This window comes from Phoxinus phoxinus, assembly GCF_949152265.1.
Source record: "Phoxinus phoxinus genome assembly, chromosome: 4".
NCBI lineage: Eukaryota > Metazoa > Chordata > Actinopteri > Cypriniformes > Leuciscidae > Phoxinus > Phoxinus phoxinus.
Window position 1 is genome coordinate 19923597 of NC_136879.1, and position 16915 is coordinate 19940511.

Consider the following 16915-nt stretch of genomic DNA (forward strand, 5'->3'; position numbering starts at 1 on the left):
CTGCCTGTTACAAACGTTAAGTTACAAAATGTCAAGCTTACCCCAAGTTCTTCCAACTCTGTTGGAAAGTAGTTTCATTTGGAGGTCACACACAGCCTCAATCAGAAGTTCTGGAAGCTCATAATGTACAGTAAGGTCTGAAGAGACTCGTGTGAAATCATACTTGAGAGAAGCCAGTCAGTTAAATTGTGGTAAAACCTTTATAGTGCTTGTATATTGTTGTATTTCAATGTATTTGATAAATCATAGTCATAAATTAGTAAAAAACTGAAATGACATTCATTACAAGATGATTTAGTTAAAACATTCAATATAACATATATATATAATATGATTCTCATGTTTACTTTTCCACACTGCACTTTTAGTCTGCTAATCTAGCAGCACATTGTACAGGTACATTAGAGAGGGTTTTATTTTCTGAATAGTTTCGATACAGAACTAACCACTGCCACAGGAAGTGAACTTCATGCTCAGATGACAGAATTAACATATCTCTTTATCTCTACCAAGAATATGTGCTTTTTGCCTTTTTCTTTTATGTCTGAATGTTAATGTATGCAAATATAACAAGCTAGAAATACACATGGGTGAAGTTCTCCTTTTGTTTCTCGGTTTGAACATTGTTAAGCTGCCCATTGAGAACAACTTATTCGATTTGAAGGTAAGAGAACTTTCATTATTTAATTTTTATCGTAGTAAAACACATTTAGTTGTCAAATTACATAATCTGTTAAACTGAAAAGCTCATGCAAGACTAGCACTGTGCTTCTTCAAACAAAACTTGTTTGCATGTGATTGTGTAATTTTAGTGTGTACATGTTTGATGTCATTAAGATCTAGATTTACTTTGTACTGTGTAGGGAATAATATTTGTCAATTACAGCAATAAATTATTTAACTTGGAGTAGTAGGTCTGATTTATTTGTTAATGTAAATGCAGGGTGAATAAAGGAGTAAAAAAGGAAGGAGAAACCGTCTGACTCATTCAAAGCTGTGAGCACCAACACATATATTCACCGACACACAACGACAAGCAGCAAATGTGCTGTCAGAGTTTGTTATGAAGACACTGGTGCTCAACATACTAATATAAATGTCTTTATTTCATTAGCAGCTGAAGGAATGATGGTTCCTGAAGGGATTCTTCTGCTTCTGTTTGGTGTGTATTGTCTGGATACTGAATATGTGGATTTTTGTAAAACGATTGTCCTAATTTTTCGCTATACAGTACATAAGTGTTACTGATGCTGTTTTTCCTGCAGTTATTCTTTCAAGCTCCTTCGGATCATTGAAAGTTGAAATAGAAGTGCCTGAAAGAACAGAAACAAATGAGGAAGGGTCAAGTGTGACCATCCCCTGTGCTTACTTAAATAAAGAGGCTGATTTGACACTACTGTGGTTTAAAGATTCAAATTTTGATGCGGTTTCAAAAACGTTTAATGGGACTATTGTATACAGTAACAGAAAAGAACGTCCACAGTCACCGGATTACTTCAACACTTCGGAATACATCACTAATCTAACAACAACGGCGAAAGAAACCGACTGGATACAATGTGATTTAAGAATCAACGATCTACGAAAAACAGACAGTGGGAACTACAGCTTTAGATTCATTGGTTCAGAACAAAATAGGTACATGAGTAAAGCTATGACTCTCATAGTTACAGGTGAGCAGTGATTTACTGAATAAGACCAAGTTGTTGTTTTCTTGCATGAAAAAAAGGTCATCATTTACTTATCCTCATGTCTATCTGTATTCCGTGAAACATAAAACAGACGTTTATCAGCAAGTTCATGCTGTTTTTTTTGTAGACAATGAAACTGAATGTGACTAAGGGCTCCAAAAATGACAAACAGTAAGTGATACAAAAATTAATCCATATGACCCTGACACTATTTTTAGTCTACATGTAGATCCCAGTTAGCAAAAATATGTTTTGCTAACATTCCAATTAAGTTTTGAAAACGTTATTTCTGCATCCTCTCTAAATGTTCCTAATGTCCAGATTTTTTTTTTTTTCAGATTTTTTTTTCTTTTTTTCTTGACTCTGCAAAAGATAAGGGAACACTAACTGTTATCATTTTACAAACATTATGGGAACGGGACGTAATTTTCTCTAAACATTTTGAAAAAAGTATAGTAACATTTTTAAAAAATGACAAATGTCCAGCTAAACAATTTCTGAAAAAAAAAAAGTTCCACGGACAATGTATAAATAATTTTTTTGCGCTAACGTTTTGAGAAAATTACCAAAGACCAGATAACTTTGAATGAACATTATGTTAATGTTAATGGAATAACGTTTGTTCTTAAAGGATTAGTTCACTTTTAAAATGAAAATTCTGTCATCATATACTCACCCTTAAGTTGTTTCAAACCTGTATGAATGTCTTTCCTCTGCTGAACACAAAGGAAGATATTTAGAAGAATGTCAGTCACCAGACAGTTTCTGGTTCCCATTGACTTCCATAGTATATAACTTAGGGTGAGTATATGATGACAGAATTTTCATTTTAAAAGTGAACTAATCCTTTAACTTTGAAAGAACCTCGCCAAAATGTTAACCAAAGTTCTGAGAATGTTCCCTGTTAGCTGACGCCAAACACTGGTTCACATGTGAATAATCACATTTTTGAATCAACAGTAGAGGACATTATCAGTGATTAATGACTTCAATTTCAGTACACAATTCAATTGTATGACTTCAGAAGAATATTGTGCCGGAGTCTTTGATTTTTGTCATCTTTGGAGCTCTTTATTTGTTCTAAGTGAGATAAATAAAAAACAGGTTTTGAAAAACAAGATGGTAAACAAATTATTATTATTATTTTTTTGTGAACGTACTCGGTTACTAACGTAACCTCGGTTCTCTCTAGAGAGAGGAACGAGTACTGCGTTGTCGTAGCAACGCATTGGGGAAAATCCTTTTCCACGAGAATACTGAAGCAAAAAATTATCCTTAATTTTGTATCTATGTAAAACGCTTTGCCACAGCATACAGACCTAGGCGAGACAGCTCGCGCGCCTATTGGCTGCTGTGCGGCAAAAGCTTAAGCCAATCGAGCGAGCCCTTGAGTGACGTCACACCCAATGAAGGCGCTTCGCGCCCTCCCGCGTCACGTCCCGCCGAAACGGGCGTGGCTTAGGGCTATATATTCCGCTCACAGGCTTATGAACTCTGATTTTTAACAGCGAAACAACCAGAGCGCATACACGGCAGGAAACGCAGTACTCGTTCCTCTCTCTAGAGAGAACCGAGGTTACGTTAGTAACCGAGTACGTTCTCTTACGAGAGATACTCTCGTACTGCGTTGTCGTAGCAACGCATTGGGGAACACCCTGTAAGACGCCGTGTGTGCAGTGATCCGACACCATAGACCCAGAGCACTGAGCTGGGGTTCATATAGTACATAATCACCTGTAGGACTCACAGAGAATCCTGAAAGAGGTGGGCTCTAACCACCATCTCTCACAAAAATGACTGCCTTAGCAGATCAGTATAGAATTGACTGCGCTTAGCAGATCAGTACAGAATACACTGCGCATAGCAGATCAGTACAGAATTAACTGCGCTTAGCAGTTTCAGCATAAAAATGCCATAATAGACGACTGAAATGTCAATCTAACAAATACGGTTATTTAAACCGATAATATCTTGGCCTGTAAGGCGGGTACCTCGAGGTTATAAAACCTGATAAATGTAGACGGTGAGGCCCAGCCTGCCGCCATACAAATATCCTGTAAGGCAATCCCACTCGACCAAGCCCACGAAGAAGCCATACTTCTCGTGGAGTGCGCCCTAACACCCAAAGGGCACTGAATGCCCTTGGATGCGTACGCTAGAGCTATAGCGTCCACTATCCATCTGGATAGGCTCTGTTTCGAAGTGGCTAGTCCCTTGAGACGCCCACTAAACGAAACGAAAAGCTGCTCTGTCTGCCTGAAAGCAGACGAGCGCGACACGTAAGCTCTCAATGCCCTCACCGGGCAGATTAAGTTTTCGTCCCCATTATCCCCGATGACCGGAAGGGCAGAAAGGGAAATAACCTGCGCCCTAAACGGTGTGTTTAGGGATTTTGGAACGTAACCATGCTTAGGTTTGAGCACGACTCTGGAGTCATTAAGCCCAAATTCCATGCACGACGCGCTCACTGAGAGCGCGTGTAAGTCCCCAACGCGCTTCACTGAAGCGAGAGCCAGGAGAAACACCGTCTTGAGCGACAAGTGTTTCATATCAATCTCCTAAAGAGGCTCGAAAGGAGGACCCTTCATGGCGTCCAGCACCGTGGAAAGGTCCCAAATGGGAACTGTGGGAGGTCTGGGTGGATTAAGTCTCCTAGCTCCTTTAAGGAACCGAATGACTAAATCGCTCCTTCCTATGGACTGGCCGTGTGCGGTTTCAGAAAAAGCCGCTATAGCCGCCACATATACCTTGAGTGTGGAAGGGGATCTCCCGCTATCCAACATCTCTTGTAAGAAGGACAAAACCTCTGTCACTCCGCAGTCTGGGGGTGACACGCCGCGAGACGTGCACCAGGCAGAAAAAACAGACCATTTAGACGCATAGAGCCGCCGTGTAGACGGAGCTCTAGCTTGTGTGATCGTGTTTAACACTCCCTGAGGGAGGTCAGCGGATACCCGTTGATGGCCCACACATGAAGGGACCATAGCTCCGGGTGAGGATGCCAAATCGAGCCACTCGCTTGAGAGAGTAGATCTCTCCTCAGAGGCACTGGCCACGGGGCGGTGCTGGCTAACTGCATCACAGCTGGGAACCAGGGTTGATTCGACCAGAGCGGCGCTACTAGCAGCACTGAGCATCCTTCCTCCCTGATCCTCTCCACCACCTGGGTCAGGAGGGAGACAGGGGGAAAAGCATATAGGGGGCGGCGTGGCCACTGATGAGCCAGCGCGTCCTTGCTTTTCGAGAAAAATTCTAGACAGTGAGCGTTCTCTGGGGACGCAAAGAGGTCCACTTCCGCTCTGCCGAATTTCTTCCACAACAGTTGTACTGTGTGTGGGTGTAATGACCATTCTCCTGCCGGAACGCGGTTCCTGGACAGTATGTCTGGTCCAACATTCAGGTGCCCCGGCACGTGCGCCGCCCTTAGTGAAAGGAGGTTGCAGCGCGCCCATATCAGAAGGCGTTTGGTCAGCCTGTATAATGACAGGGACCTGAGGCCGCCCTGGCGATTTATGTATGACACCACTGACATGTTGTCTGAACGTATCAGTACATGGCAGCCCATAATCAGGGGACGAAAGCGAGTGAGCGCTTTGCACACCGCTAACATCTCGAGGCAGTTTATGTGGAAGAGCTTCTCTCGCTCTGACCAAAGGCCAAACAGCGGTCTGCCCTCGAGCAGCGCTCCCCATCCTGCGTTGGATGCGTCCGTAGACACCACCCTCAGACTCGAGGAAGTCCCTAGGCTTACACCTGACAGGTACCAGTCTTTTGACCTCCATGGTTTCAAAGCTGCAACGCAAGCTTGATTGACCTTGAGGCGAAGCCGACCGGTGGCCCATGCTTTGCATGGCACCCTTCCTTTGAGCCATATCTGCAGCGGGCGCATGCGCAGCAGACCCAGCTGCAGTACTGCAGATGCTGAGGCCATCAGACCTAGCATTTTCTGAAAGCTCTTTAGAGGGAGAACAGCGCCACAGCGAAATGAGCTGACTGTGCGCTGGATGCGCAGAGCGTGCTGTTGTGACAGCTGCGCTGTCATCGACAGCGAGTTCAGTTCCAGTCCCAGAAAAGAAATATTCTGACTGGGGGACAGCGAACTCTTTTCCCAGTTTACTGTGAGACCGAGACTCTCGAGGTAACTCAGCAGCAGGGCCCTGTGCGCCACTATCTCTGAATGAGATTGGGCTAGAATGAGCCAATCGTCCAAATAGTTCAGCACTCGAACACCCTGCAGTTTGAGGGGAGCGAGTGCTGCGTCCATGCACTTCGTAAATGTACGGGGTGCTAGAGACAAGCCGAACGGCAGGACTTTGTACTGGTATGCCTGGCCCTCGAAGGCAAATCTCAAAAATCGCCTGTGACGTGACGCAATCTGTATTTGAAAATACGCGTCCTTTAGATCTACTGACACGAACCAGTCTCCTTGGCGAACATGCGCGAGGATTTTTCTGGTCGTTAGCATTCTGAACTGGCGTTTCACAAGCGCTCTGTTCAGTTGCCTCAGATCTAGTATGGGTCTGAGACCCCCGTCTTTCTTGGGTACCAGGAAGTATCTGCTGTATAGCCCCCCTTCGCTCTGAGCCTGAGATAAAGGTTCGATAGCCCTTTTTCTCAGAAGTTTCTGAATTTCGGCTCGAAGTAGGTGTGCTACATTCGAATCTACCGAAGTCTCGATGCGCGCCGTGTGGCGGCGAGGGCGTCTGCGAAACTGTAGCGAATAGCCTTCTTTTATGATGTTTATCACCCATTTTGAAACCCCGGGAAGCTTCTCCCATGCATCTGCACGTGTAGCTAGGGGTTGAGTGAAAAGCACGCTCTGATCGACTCGCGATACAGCGGCTTTCGTGAGCTGTGACAGAAATGTCTCGCTCGCAACATCTGAGGCCGGGGCCGCGCTTATGAAAGCGGGCAGAATGTCCGCGCTCGACCCCTCGACAGCATTTAGGCGGGAGAGGGAGGGCTGGACGGGCTCCGTAGGAACCGTGAATCTTGTGTGGGAACGCGGGCACTGGGGACTGGGCACGTTTACCACCTTTATAGCATCGCTCGCCGGAGCGGAGCGCCTGCACGCAGGTTTCGTTTTTACAGAAACCGTGCGATGAGCAGAAGGCAGCATTAGTGGGCACTGGGTAGTGGGCACGTGAGCTACTTTTAACGCGCAATCGAACTGAGTCGATTTTATGTGCGCGGGCCCTGTGTGTGGGGCCGTGTTTGTGTGTAGGGATGTGCACATTACAGCGGGCAGATTTACTACACAAGAAACACCATCGGCCGTGGCCGGGACACCAGAAAATGCACTCTTTAATGGATTTATCTGGGTAGCCGTGAAAACGGCTGTTGTGTGCAGGCAAGCGGCCAGTGAGACACGCCTGTTGGCTGCAATGATCGCAGGTACAATCGCTTCGCTTGGGACTGCACGAGCGGTGAGCTTCGGTGAGGGTCCGGCCGCAACGGGACTTGAACACCGACGCTTCCCTAGCAGTGCTAGGATGTCTTCGGGGGCTCTGGCTTCAACGCTACCTTCTGTCGCGGGCCACGCGGCGCGGCGACCGGCAGAGCGAGAGCGCGGTCTCGAGCTCTGGGTCTGGCGGCGTTGAGATGAGGAGCTGGGCGGCGGTCTCGGCTGTGAGCTCTGAGCGGGCGGTTTCGCACGGTCTGCTGCAGAGCTGGAGCGCTTCGGCAGGAAGTGCTTCATAGCCTGGGTCGCCTTCTGCACCTCTGCATACCTGTCGGTGAAGTCCTTCACCGAAGTCCCGAAGAGGCCAGCAGGGGAGAGCGGGGCGTCGAGGAACGCGGTCCGTTCTGCTTCTGGCATGTCTGAGAGCGTTAACCAGAGGTGCCTCTCAGACACGGTGATCGCCGCCATACTGCGTCCGATGGCTTGGGCTGCAGACTTCGAAGCGCGAAGAGCCAGGTCTGTAGCGCTTCTCAGGTCCGCCACGCAGATCGCATCGGGTCCGTTCTCGTCCAGCTTGCGGAGGAGATCGGCCTGGAAGATCTGTAGCGTCGCCATGGAGTGCAGCGCTGACGCGGCCTGTCCGTTGGCGGCATAAGCGCGACGGAGCAGGGATGACGTCATGCGGCAAGCCTTTGAAGGCAGCGCCATCTTAGCCCGCCGTCCAGCGGAGGGTGGGCATAAGTGGGCCGCGATAGGCTCTTCGACCGGCGGGAGGGAAAGGTAACCTCTGTTCTTAGCGTCGTCGACCTCGGAGAACGCTAGAGAAACAGATGACCTCGTCCTCGTAGAATACGGGGAAGTCCAAGCTCTCGCGACCTCCTCGTGAAGCTCAGGAAGGAAGGGGGCGGGCTTTGAGACAGGCGTCGACTTCTCCCCAGGCAGAAAATAGCCATCCAGCCGGTTTTTAGCGGGCTGCTCGGGCGAAACCCACTCAAGGCCAAGGCTCGCTGAGGAAGCCGGAGACACAGTTCGCGGGCGCGCCGGCGAACTTGGGTGGCTTGCCGGAGGTTCTGGGTTCCGCTGTGCACGGCGCTTTTTACGGCGCGGCACAACAGCGGAGAACACGGGCTCCTGGAACGACGCCAGGCGAGTCCGCAGAGTCGCCAGAGGCAGTAGTTCACAGTGATGGCAGCCGCCATCCGCAAGAGCGATAGCCGCGTGTTCCTCGCCCAGGCAGGAAGCGCATATCACGTGGCGGTCCCCGTCGCTGAGCGTGGTCCGTTTGCACGAACCGCAAAGAGGCATCTTGAGAAAAGACGCCGCTTGAGATACAACAGAGAAATAAGTGTGAGTCGCGCCGGCGACCTCACACACACTCAATAAGTGAAAGGATATATAGGCGCCGGAACGCGCAGCTGGAAGGCGACGAAGGCGGCGGTGCCAGCAGCTTGTCGTGACTTCTCCCGCTGAGGTGCTCTCTCGACGGCGCAGCTTCTTCACTCGGATCAGCGATGAGTTGTCCTCGCTGAAGGATAAAAAATCAGAGTTCATAAGCCTGTGAGCGGAATATATAGCCCTAAGCCACGCCCGTTTCGGCGGGACGTGACGCGGGAGGGCGCGAAGCGCCCTCATTGGGTGTGACGTCACTCAAGGGCTCGCTCGATTGGCTTAAGCTTTTGCCGCACAGCAGCCAATAGGCGCGCGAGCTGTCTCGCCTAGGTCTGTATGCTGTGGCAAAGCGTTTTACATAGATACAAAATTAAGGATAATTTTTTGCTTCAGTATTCTCGTGGAAAAGGATTTTCCCCAATGCGTTGCTACGACAACGCAGTACGAGAGTATCTCTCGTAAGAGAACTAAACCTTTGATAATATAGATTTCTTTGTTGTTCTGGATCACTTGTTTTCACTCCATATTCTATTTATTTCAGACAACCCTTGTAAGGTGCAGGTTGAACCATCAAAGCTAAAGAATCCACTCAAGGAGTCAGAAGAATTTACTGTTAACTGTTCCACATTTGGTTACTGCTTGAAATATCCGGAGTGGCTCGTCCACACATCAGACCAAAAGGAAGAATGGCTGTCCTCCTCATTAAATGATGTAATAATAGAGAATGAAGAAGAAGAAGAGGGAAGAAAGGTCACCAAACTAAAACTCAATGTGACATGGAAGGATGACAAAAGAATTATGTCTTGTCGTCCAGCCCAAGCTCAGGACAGCTTCCAGATCAGAAACATCACTCTGTCTGTGGAATGTGAGTGTGTACCTCATGTGTCTGTAAACAAACACTGTAAATTTACTGCCATCCACTTCATCTCTATTTCTTCTCCAGATGCACCTAGAGAGACAACTGCAAATGTGAGCTCTGAGAATGTGAAGGAGGGAGATTCTGTCACTCTCTCATGCGACAGCAGAGGTCGCCCTGATGTCACCTTCTCATGGTTCAAAAATGAGACATTAGAAAAGTCTCAACAAACGTCTGACTTGAAACTAAATAATGTGAAACCAGAAGACAGTGGAAAATATTATTGTGAAGCTAAAAACAATTATGGAGCAATGACATCAAGTATCATTAAAATTGATGTGAAATGTGAGTTTTATGTGTTATGGAAACAGATGAAGAAATACCTAACCCCAATTAATAATCTGCTCAAATCGCTTGTAATCTTGTAATCAAAATGCATTTCCCATGCCTTCAGATGGTCCCAAGGGTGTCATAGTGGAACAGACGGTCAGTGATGAAGATCTCAAAGAAGGAGACAAACTGATTCTTAAGTGTTCAGTTCAAGAAAGTAACCCACAAGTCAAGAAGTTTGAATGGTACAATAACAACAAAATGTTACAACAAACTAGCGATACATTAACCATCAGCAATGTTACAGCAGGCGATGGAGGATCTTACTATTGCCAGGCTGATAATGGTATAAAAAAAGAGAAGTCAATTGCAATCCCAGTGTCTGTAAAGTGTAAGTATTGTCCTTTTCATTTTACTACAAACATGCTTTAATATGTTAAATAAATAAAAATCTAACTTGAAACCCACATTAGTGTTACCTAATGAAGCTGTGATTAATCACTTGTAGTATGTCAACATTTGTAAATTTTCGGCAAAACGAACTAATGTATTTTTTTAATTACCAAAAGTATGTTAGATGCTGAGTCGCTTAACATAAATTTATTTTAATGATATATTTCTACCAAAGCCTACATGTATTTTACAGCGTGCAATGTTAAGCTTTCTAAAGCATGTTTTTAAACAGATTCACCACAAAACGTCACAATACAAGGCAAACACTCTGTAAAAGTGAACTCCAGACTGACTTTGAAATGCTCAGGTGATGCCAACCCAACGCCAGTACAGTACACTTGGAAACACACATCTGGACTGTCTTTCCCATTTCCATCTCAAACTGGAGAGTTAAACATTGAAAATATAACCATTCAGCATGCAGGGAAGTACACATGTGTTGTTGCCAACGCCATTGGATCAAGTTCAAACACCTTTAATGTTGATGTGCTTTGTAAGTCTGTTATGTTTTAAAATCTGAAGTCAAAGTGAATAATCTCACACAACATCACACATCCAAATAATTTTGTCTCTTCTTCTCACGTCTCCATAAACTCTGCAGATCCTCCATCTAAGCCCAGTTTGAATATGAAGAGTGAAGTGAGAGAGTTTGAAGTATTTCCAATTATCTGCACGGCTCAAAGCTTTCCTACGTCAAAGCTCACAGTGACAGGACCTCAGGATATCAGAAATATTCAAAACAATCGAGGGAACATCACTGAGTCTGCGAACAAATTAACTATATACTTGAACGTAACTGAGTCACATGCAGGGAGGTACAAGTGCAAAGCAGAGAATTCAGAGGGAAGGCTAGAAACTGAAAAAGAGCTAACTGTGTTGTGTAAGTATAATCAATTAAAATACCTACAACTATTAAAGATATTTCAAGAATTTGAGGAACATTAGATGCTTTAATTTACTTTGAAGTCACCAAACCGATCAATAAGACTTTGAGCATTACTTTAACTAACATAATTTGGATTTCATCTTCTTATATCACGGGTTTGCAGATGCACCTAAAAATGTGACCGCAAGTTCTAAAGGAGAACAGACGTTGGGGAGTGAGCTGACTCTTACATGCGAGGCTCGTTCCAAACCAGCTCTGTCCTCATTTGAGTGGATGAAAAGCTTCAATGGACAATTAAAGACAGTTGGACATGCACAGAAACTACACTTTCATTCTCTGAACATCTCTGACTCTGGTCAGTTCGTCTGTATTGCGAATAATTCCATTGGAAAAACAAGATCCCAATCAGTAGACATCAGGGTGAAGTGTGAGTACTTTTTCCTAGTTATTTGACACACATAAGCTTTTAGAAGCAAAAAGGCTTCTTTGACTTTTCTACAAGATACAATATTGTCCAATATTTTTTTATTAGTTTAAGTAGTCTAATGAATATGCAAGCTTGTTTCCGCAATTGCAAGAAATAAAGTCAGAATTGTGAGGAAAAAGGTCAGAACTGTGCGAAAAAAGTCAGAAATGTGAGATATTAACTCACAATTGAAAGAAAAAGTCAGAACTGTGAGAAAAATTGAAAAAATGCGAGATGTAAAGTCCAATTCTGAGAAAAAAAAGTTTCTTATTGCATTTTGCCATTTATATCTCACAATTCTGACTTTTTTTCTCATCATTGCGAGTTTATGTCACAATTCTTTTTTTCCAAGTAGTTCTGGACTTTATAACAATCGCACGTTTATATCACACAATTTTGAGAGAAAAAAAGTCAGAATTGTCAGATAGAAATTCGCAATTGTTCATGACAGTTACTTGAATGGATTAATATTACTGTCTGTTTGCCTTTTATCTACAGATACTCCAGCCACAAAAATTGTCCATAATAAGACAGCTGAGTGGAATCTGACCTGCAGTGCAGATGCGTATCCTCCCGCCACTGACTACAGATGGTACAGAGAGGAGGACAACACCACCGTCCTGTCAGACCAGCAGAACTTCACTGTTCTACCTCAGAACCCAGGAATGTATTATTGTACAGCAGCCAATAGTATCGGAATATCCCGATCCAAACACATCATGTTATTTGTCAGCAGTGAGTATGAAATTATACATTTATAAAATAAATCAAATAATAAAATGCTAATGACTAGAGATGCGAAATAAACAAAAATAATCTCTAGAACTTCTTCCACCAGACTTTAGACACTTTTCTACAACTGCCGCTTTAGCGTAACTAATGTGAGCAAGAAAGTTATTTACCTGGTCTAAAGAAAAGGAAGCTCTGAATCTGTCAAGCGCTCATTTCCCTCTTGTGATGAAAACCCTCTCGTCTTGCTTCTGCTTTTTTTTGTCCTTTGTTTTGCATTTTAGTTTCTTTATATTCCTTTGCTGATTTTCATATGGAAGCTTGTTTCCGCCATTGAAAAAAATTATAATAATTGTGACTTTTTATCTTGCAATTCTGACTTTTTTCTCAGAATTGCGTGATGTAAATAAGGATGCTTCATCAGGATTTTTGAGGCCGATCACTGATAACTGGAAGCAGTACAAAACGATACGATTACCGATAACCGAAATAATACTATTCTTATTAACAATGCATTTTAAGTATAAAAAAAATTAAAGATGAGAAAGAGTTGACAACTCTGTTAATCTGAAAGCAGCATGTGCAACATATTCCAGTCCCTCTCTTAGAGATGATTAGGAACAACTTATCAAATATAGCATTCTTATGAAATAAATAACACAAATTAAAAACAGAATAGTCTTTATGAACAGAAGAACGTAATTAAATGTAAAACAACACTAGTCTTCAATGTTTACATTAAATATAGATTATAATAAAGAGCAATGAGTGATTATCTCTTTGTCTTTTCTTGTTTGATTAACATTAATAATATGAGTTTACATTAATATTAGTTCCCTTTCAGTAATTGGGATCACTTATCATCTTCGAGTATCTACAGAACAAGCCAATGCACATTGGTGTGTGAGATTTGCATCCCGTGCCCTGCCCCGCAGCGCGGGTATAAATACGGAAGTGCATGCCCACACCTTTTGTCTTTCACTCCACCAGGCCCAAGTGCTCATGGACATGCACAAGGGTGGTTCTGACCCAAAGCTCCTCCGGGAGCTCCTTTTGGCAACCGACCTCGCTCTCCGAGCGACGAAGGAAACCGCACGTTCCGTCGGTCAGGCGATGTCCACATTCGGGGTCCAGGAGGGGTCCTAAAGCGCTGTGAACGCTGAAAATTATTGTCTGGCAGAAATGCCTCACAAGCTTTCTGATTGGCTAAGCATTAATCTGACCTAGACACTTTTTATTTTACAGTGTAGGCTACAGATAGGGTTGTCACAGAGATTGTTGCGATATCTGAAGACAGTTATTTTAATGATATCCTTCAGGGAATAGGATAATTTTCTGCATACTATTCCATAAAAACGTAATAGAAAATGTGTAGAATTCAATAAGAAAATCGTAAATGCCTGAATAAAGCCAAATGCTGCAATATTTTGGACTACTTTAAAAGTTTAACTGGACTAGGTTATGAATTTGAGGTTAGATTAAATCATGGTCAGGGTTGAGTTTTGAAAATTATGTGATCATGATATCTCCCCAAACCTCTCTTATTTTAGGTTACTCTCTTAAGGTGCTCTGGCAGATAATCTTACCTATCATTCTGTTGATTCTCATTGCTGTGGCCATCTTTATGATACGCAGGTACAGACCCATTTCTTTTTTCTTCTTTTTTAACTACTTAAGTGAAGAAAATAGTCTTAAAATAAGCTTACACTATATTTATTAGTTTTTCTTCATATTACCGGTAGTGGTCCTTTTAGATGTTGATTTTGGTTTGTGACTGTCAGATTTATTTAGGCCTATTTCTTTCTTCCAGTCATCATCTTCCAATAATTGTGCTCATTATTTTGCAGGACTATCATCAAGGCAAGATTAGATCCGCAAAGGGGAGCAGATTATCCATTGTGTTTTTTCCCAGTATTCCTGTTACGCTCTTCTACAGTGGCAAACTTACTTTTATTGGTTATTTAACTTAAGTTTGTTTCAGTAACTGGGTTACTTACTTGAACTCACTTTATTAATCATTGTTTTAAAAATGCAAAATAGTATCTGTTTGTTTAATAAGAGATAACGTCTGTTCTGTTTGGAATATTTTAAATCTCAGGGATCACAAAATAACACCCGGGAGAATCTGTCAATAGAAGAGATTCCAGATCCATTTCATGGAAGGGTTGATCAATCACATCCAACACCCGATTCCCAAGATCCTACACGAGCACAGGACCTCAATCCAAGGTAACAGCTGCAGAACTGATGGTGACATTAAAGGGATAGTTAACCCAAAAATGAAAATTTGCTGTTACTTTACTCACCCTCAGACCATCCAAGATGTAGGTGTCTTTTTTGTCTGACTTGCAATATATGAATCACCGAGGACCACGGTTTCAGCTAAAAATCTTCAAAATGTCTGTAAACCCTAACGCTCAAAATAATTAATTGGTAGGATTAACTTAAATGAAACTAATTAGTTCAGTCAAATTAACTTGTACGAGTATTTAGCACTTTTTTTCAAGTTCACAGAACTGATATATTTTAAGTAAAATGAACTGTTTCATTGTTTTGAGTTTTTAACTTAAGTTTAAAACTTAAAACTTTTAGAACTTAAGTTTAACTGAAATGGCTGGGATGTTTATTTCCCAGCATGCTTTGCCGATGGCACTCAAAAGGAAGAGTAAATGCTACAATTAAGTGTAATATAATGGGGTTTTAAAGTGGGATTAACACACTGTTAAGTTAACACAAGATTAATGTTAAGTGGGAGATTTAGAAGTGATTAATGTTTTGTTATGCTAATTTAGAAGATTTTTTTGTTAATGTTAGTTTTGGGATAGTTACTATCATGATGACAAGTGGTGCATGAGCTTGATTTGAGAGCAAATGATACCTTTATATTGTTGCACTCATACAGCAAGTGCTTCTGTAACATACTGTTCTGCTTACTTAAACTTTGAATTTCATAACTTAAAAAAATAGTTTTTCAACTTATTTGGGTTTACAGTGAAAAAGACACCTACATCTTGGATAGCCTGAAGTTGAGTAAATTATCAGCAAATTTAAATTTTTTAGTGAACTATCTATCCCTTAATGCGTCCACTTTTTGTCATAAAATGTATTCATCTTTTTTTTCGAAAGGCCAAAATCTAATATCCACACGGTGTATTCTGCCATTAAACTGCCACAAATTAAACAGGTGAGAGAGTGTTTTTCTTTCAAATGCAACAGGATGTAGTTGAAATATCAAAATAGCAAACAACTGATGTTTTCATGCTTAGAAAGATGTCTTTTTGTTCTTACAGGGAAAACGTTCCCCAAAACCACAAAAACCTGGATATGTGGATAATGACTTAGCTACATCTACATTAAACTACGTCACTCTTGATTTCAAGGGACAAAATGAGCCAAAAAGGTAAATGTAAATTATAAAAATCAGAAGTAATTGTACCCTCACAAATTAAATAACACTTATCTTTATATTGATAATGATGAGATTACTTTTTTTTTGAAGATGATAACAAAACATAACAAAAATGTGACTGAGTGCAATGCTGCTGCTGTTAAATATATGATTGTGTTTTTAGAGCACCCGAAGGTTCAGCAGTCTATGCCAGGGTGTCAAAAAATAAGCAGCCAAAGGTAAGCCGTCAGACTTTAACAAACATTAACAAAACATTTATCTTCTATTACTTTAAATTTACCGAGCGAACAGCTTTTCACAATAAGCATACACTGAAAAGCATGTGGAGCAAATTTGTATACAACTGTATAGTGTATATTGAGAGCATTTTGTTTTACTATTTCTTCCTCTTCCTAGAATCCCCAATCAGAACATCACGATTATGAGAATGTTTCTTCTGCATGTGCCTCAAGACTTCCCTCCACCAATATAGACTGGGAATCTGATACCAGTGAAGAAGATGAAGTGAATTACTCCACTGTGTCTTGTTCTGCCAAACCTGATGTTAAAGAACCCAAACATAACCAGAGGAGCCGTCTTAGCAGTTCAAGCTCTGATGATGAGGACGTAACTGAATATTCAGCCATAAAAACAGCAACTATAAACAGTGGGAGTTTCCAAATGAAGTATTAAAACCTTAATCTCTATTATAATTATAGTATTAGTTATTTCTTATTAGTTATTATGTTATTTGAAAGTTATAATTAAGATAATTGTATACTAGTTATGATTATCTTAGAGTGGTAAGAATGCCTTCCACTCCTCTTTTGTATTTTTTTCAGTGTGACTTGCCATTGCATTAATATAATATTGAAATATTCTGAATTATGCTTAAATATACTATTCATTTGTATCAATGTGCCATATATTTGTGTGATCAATTCAGTTGTGCTTGAATTGGAAATATGATTTAGGAGTTCAGTTTCCCCAATAAATAGTGTGGACAATGTTTAACTAAATACTGTGAAAAGTAACAATAAAGCTATCTACTTTTATTAAACATGTTTGCCACTGAAATTTACCATATTGCTGAACTTTAGCTATGCTGAGAACATTTAACTGGTAGCATAGAGCTGTGTATCCATAAATTACTTCCGAGTAAATCTCCAAGGCTCAATGCATTCAGCAAGGGATGACATCACAGGTTTATTTTATGAGAAGCAAATAATTGTTCTGCAGTGAGATGCATTGAACATGAAACTTCACGCATATGCATTAGTGCTTAGTGGAATTTACAATTTTGTTGTCAGTTTGACGTCCAGCCCC

General features: G+C 42.1%; 1 protein-coding gene across 5 annotated transcripts; it reads left to right on the forward strand.

Annotated features, from left to right (window-relative positions):
• Positions 1-571: 571 nt before the first annotated feature.
• LOC306996784 (B-cell receptor CD22-like) lies at positions 572-16646 on the forward strand. 5 transcript variants are annotated; one of them, XM_079609668.1, is made up of 18 exons: positions 572-664; positions 944-996; positions 1115-1162; positions 1266-1673; positions 9023-9346; positions 9425-9682; positions 9792-10058; positions 10353-10613; positions 10722-11000; positions 11170-11433; positions 11971-12207; positions 13752-13836; positions 14049-14157; positions 14300-14430; positions 15328-15385; positions 15492-15601; positions 15774-15828; positions 16007-16646. In XM_079609668.1, the coding sequence occupies exons 3-18, from the start codon at positions 1126-1128 to the stop codon at positions 16280-16282; spliced, it is 3159 nt and encodes a 1052-aa protein (XP_079465794.1). In that variant the 5' UTR covers positions 572-664; positions 944-996; positions 1115-1125; the 3' UTR covers positions 16283-16646. The 5 variants fall into 5 exon arrangements, with proteins under 5 accessions (XP_079465794.1, XP_079465796.1, XP_079465797.1 ...); XM_079609670.1 differs by having other exon boundaries at positions 14049-14139; XM_079609671.1 differs by having other exon boundaries at positions 14049-14061.
• The last annotated feature ends 269 nt before the right edge of the window (positions 16647-16915 follow it).